Raw genomic sequence first — 4,243 nt, 5'->3', positions numbered from 1 at the left:
GCCTGGGAATGACTGGTCACTATGAGACCCACTGAGCACCAGGGGCCAGACACTCAATGCAGGAGTTGCCCCCTGGTGATCAGTGCGCTCTCACAGGGGGGAGCTCTGCTCAGCCACAAGCCAGGCTGATGACTGCCAGTACAGCGGGGTGGTGGGAGCCTCTCCTGCCTCCTCAGCAGTGCTAAGGATGTCCGACTGCAGCTTGGGCCTGCTCCCCACTGGCATGTGGGCATCCCCCGAGGGCTCCTGGGCTGCCAGAGGGATGTCTGACTGCCAGTTTAGGCCCAATCCCCCTAAGCCAGCAGGTGGTTATCCCCTGAGGGGTCCCAGACTGCAAGAGGGCACAGGCCAGCCTGAGCTCCCCCTGCCCCCGAGTGCAGAAATTTTTGTACACTGGGCCCCTAGTTTTATATCATTTTTCAAGTGTGTAAGATTTCTGGCTTTCATCATTATAGTAAGAGATAATATAGAAACGGATTTCTAAACAAGTGTTCCAGTTACACATACATGCGCGCACACACACACACACTTTTGAAATTAAAGGTACACGTCTAATGGTAACACATACATCTGAGCAAAAAATGAGCAATGACATGTGTTTCTGTAGCACCTGAAGTTTATGGCGTTCTTGCCTATTGGGATGAGGTAGAAAGAACTGTGGATTTAAATCAGAAGAACTAAATTTCAGTGGTTCCTTTTCTACTTATTATCTGTGTGAGGTTGAACAAATCCCTTAACTGCGCAGAGCTTTGGATTTCTCCTCTGTGGATTGGATATAATAGAGAGTGTATTTGAAAATCAAAAAAAAATAATGTACATGCAAAGCCATCTGAAATTATAACCCATTCTACGGATTGAAGAGATTAGAGAAATAGAGATTTTAAAAATTACTCAGCGATGATTTCAAAGATGAGATAGGTATGACAGAGATGCTTGCTTTCAGAAGTGGGAATACGTGCCTGGCTGAGAACTGACCCTGGGCTTCTGAGCCCAGCAGCAGCCGGTCCTCTTGGTGCAGGACTCTGCTTTTCAGAGCCAGGGTCTGTGTCATTCCCAGGACAGCACCACTAAATCACAACCCAGACTTCTTGTAAGGACTTTACACCGTTTAGTTATTAGTTATCTTAGTAAGAAATGCTAACATTACTAAGCAAAGTCTAAATTTGTTTTTTAATGCAGGTAACGAATTTGGGCATCCAGAATGGTTAGACTTCCCAAGAAAAGGAAATAATGAGAGTTACCATTATGCCAGAAGGCAGTTTCATTTAACTGATGATGACCTTCTTCGCTATAAGTTTTTAAATAACTTTGACAGGGAGATGAATCAATTGGAAGAAAGATGTGGTTGGCTCTCGGCACCACAGGTAAGCTCTTTACTCTAAATGTTATGTTTTAATCACTGATGTTGTACATGCTCAGAAAGGCAATTGATTTAAATCTATATGCAGGTCTTTTAAACAGCACTTTCTTATTCAGTGTGTAGTGCCCTGTAATAAACTTCAGGTTGTCAAAACATGTTATTGTAGTCTCTCCAATAGATAATGAAAATCTTAAACGTGATACCCTGCTTACTTTATTGTTTAGTTTGTTGTTATTTAATTTTAGTTATTTTTATTTCAACTGGTTAAAATAAATGACAAAAGCTCTACATGAAATTTATTTTGGAAATTGTGGGGGAAACATCTTAATTATTTTGATTTTTTCTTCATATAAATTATGATGCTTTCATAAAAAATTACTTTGACAACATGTAGATTTCTTTATTTCTTTTTTTCCTCCTTTTACTGGTTTCTAAGCTGTCATTTCAATAGATGCTATTATACCTGCACGCTCTTTTGTATTTTTCATGAGCTTGAGTCTCTTCTGGAATTAAAGTCTCAGTTTTCAATAAGTTTTCAAGAATGTAATTAACAGGTGCAAATATTATGCAGGCTTTTTTTTTTCCCCTTGCAAAAATTAGCATATAGTATGTGTTACTTATAATCCATTTACTTTTTACGGGTGCTGTTTGAAATTACTGATGATGTGTTTTTACTTTGGTGTCTATGTGTTTTTTTTTAAATGGCTGAAAAAGGTACTTGTATATTCAGTAAGATTGGCTGCATGACATGAATGCCCAAATCATGTTTATTAGTAATGCTGTTTCCAGAAGAGAGAGCAAAATGATGCTCCTTTTCAATAGGAACAATGTTGAATACCAAAAGGCATGCTGCTTACTCTGGAGCCTTAGTTCCCATTTCTAAATTACCAAGAGTGGTGCTACTGATATGCATGGAAATAAGTCCTTGCAAATCAGAGAGTGGAAGAAAGTGGTGTCGAAAAAGCAAAGGTTCCTCGGTGCCTGCTGTAAAACATGGTATAAAATAAGGAAGTGTGTAAATGTTGTAATTTCTTTTCAGACTTTCTCTTTTATTAGGCAAATACATATTGTAAAGGACTTTATACTATTGTTGAATTTGAAAAAGTTAGACAATAATACAAAGTTTTTAAGATAACTGCAACTGTAGATACCTCAATATAATAACAATGTTACATTATATTTTGAAAAGTAATTTTATATATTTTACCTGATTAATCTGTATCTAAAAAGTCTTAAAGAAAATCCACTTACAAATAGATCCAGTATACACACACACACACACACACACACACACAAACACTTTATATATACCACAGGTGCCATGTCATTAATTGAAACCTGAGCCATAGCACTAATCTTCTGTGCTTTGTTTGACGTTGGCAATGGCTGGTGACTTTTTATACTCTTCAAACAGTTTTGAGACTGTTATTGGCTTAGAGTTTAATATGGAAAAATTACAACATGTTCAAAAAATAATATGCTGCCATTTTCATTTTTGGCTTCATAACTAACAAAGCTATTCATAAAGACAAAAACAGCTTTTTTTGTAAATTATTGACTGTGGCAGTGCCTAGGTTTTATCTAAATGTTGTATATGTGTTCATTCTTGCAGGCCTATGTGAGTGAAAAGCATGAAGCCAATAAGGTCATCGCTTTTGAGAGAGCAGATCTTCTTTTTATTTTCAACTTCCACCCAACCAAGAGCTACACTGATTACCGAGTTGGAACGAAATCTCTGGGAAAATATCCTTTTTGTTGTCAGCGAATATAACTATCTGCATTCATTTTTTTTTACATCATAGAGAATAAGAAAGACTAATGCTGCTCTTGATGTCAGTGACTCTCAGTTTCCTTGTCTGAAAAGTTGAAATAGTTGACTGATAAATCTTTCCTCAGCTCAGTAATACTGAATTAATCCTAAGTTTCATTCTGGCTGTAAAAAGTGTGATTCTGGATGTTTAAAAAGTATTTTGATCCAGTGTGCAAAGACAACAGACAGTGTAGTTTTTCCTTTAGAAAATCTTGTAAGTTGCCTCAGATTGCCTTCTTTTCCCTCCACGTAGCGAGAGACCAGGTCATATTGTAAAGGGACCGCCTTCCCTTTTCTCTTTCTTGTCTCATTTAGTGCAGGACAGCTCACCTTTATAAGTCTGAACTGGTAATGTAAGCAAAGGAAGTAGCAGGGAGACTGTTTTTGATACCCTCTGTTCATTCATTCATTCATTCATTCATTTCACAGATACTTGCTGAACAGCTGTGTGCCAGCTGTGTGCTAGATGCTATAAATACAAGAATTTTCCTGGCACATACAGTTACTACCCTCATGGAGCTTTTAAATTAGTGAAGAAGAAAAACTTAGTAATTGTAAATTGACAACTATTATAAAATTACTAGTAGCCTGGTGAACGAAATTTGTGCACATCGAAAGGGATGTAGAGGAATATAATTTGGACTCACTATCTAATATCAATAATATGTGAGTGTGAGGCAATCTGCATTTCTGAAATTCAATGACATGAATTTTAGCTATTATTTTGCCAAATAAATGGAATTTACAGATATCATTTAAAAGAGCATTCAGGTTAATATTAAAAACCCTGGCTACCAAATCAGGTCTGTTTTCAACTTTTTGCCAGTGTTGTAAATTGTTTGCAATATCTGCCCATTTGTGGTTGCATGTCATGGTTCTGAATAAATCAGGCTTACCATACTTCGTTACAATTGCCATAGCATCCTGATATCGCTGCTGCATATTTCTGGGACTACCCTCAAAAGACGACGGAAGTATTATCATTTTACCAATTGGCACATTGTCATTTTCAGATCTAGATTTGAGATAATCCATCAAACCACTGTATTTTTCAACTTTCAACTTAGATTGGT

General features: G+C 37.2%; 1 protein-coding gene across 1 annotated transcript in view; it reads left to right on the top strand.

Annotated features, from left to right (window-relative positions):
* GBE1 (glucan (1,4-alpha-), branching enzyme 1) overlaps positions 1-4,243 on the top strand; it is a gene marked incomplete at its 5' end in the record, with an annotated part of 290,260 nt that overhangs the window by 238,678 nt on the left and 47,339 nt on the right. The window contains 2 exons of the mRNA XM_015560674.1: positions 1,180-1,364; positions 2,973-3,103. Of these exons, the coding sequence (XP_015416160.1) occupies positions 1,180-1,364; positions 2,973-3,103 (316 nt within the window). The remainder of the gene's footprint in view (positions 1-1,179; positions 1,365-2,972; positions 3,104-4,243) is intronic.

Source organism: Myotis davidii, unplaced genomic scaffold (genome assembly GCF_000327345.1).
Source record: "Myotis davidii unplaced genomic scaffold, ASM32734v1 scaffold1071, whole genome shotgun sequence".
In the NCBI taxonomy this organism is placed as follows: domain Eukaryota; kingdom Metazoa; phylum Chordata; class Mammalia; order Chiroptera; family Vespertilionidae; genus Myotis; species Myotis davidii.
The sequence above is the reverse complement of the archived record's forward strand: the minus strand, read 5'-3'. Positions and strand labels throughout refer to the sequence as shown.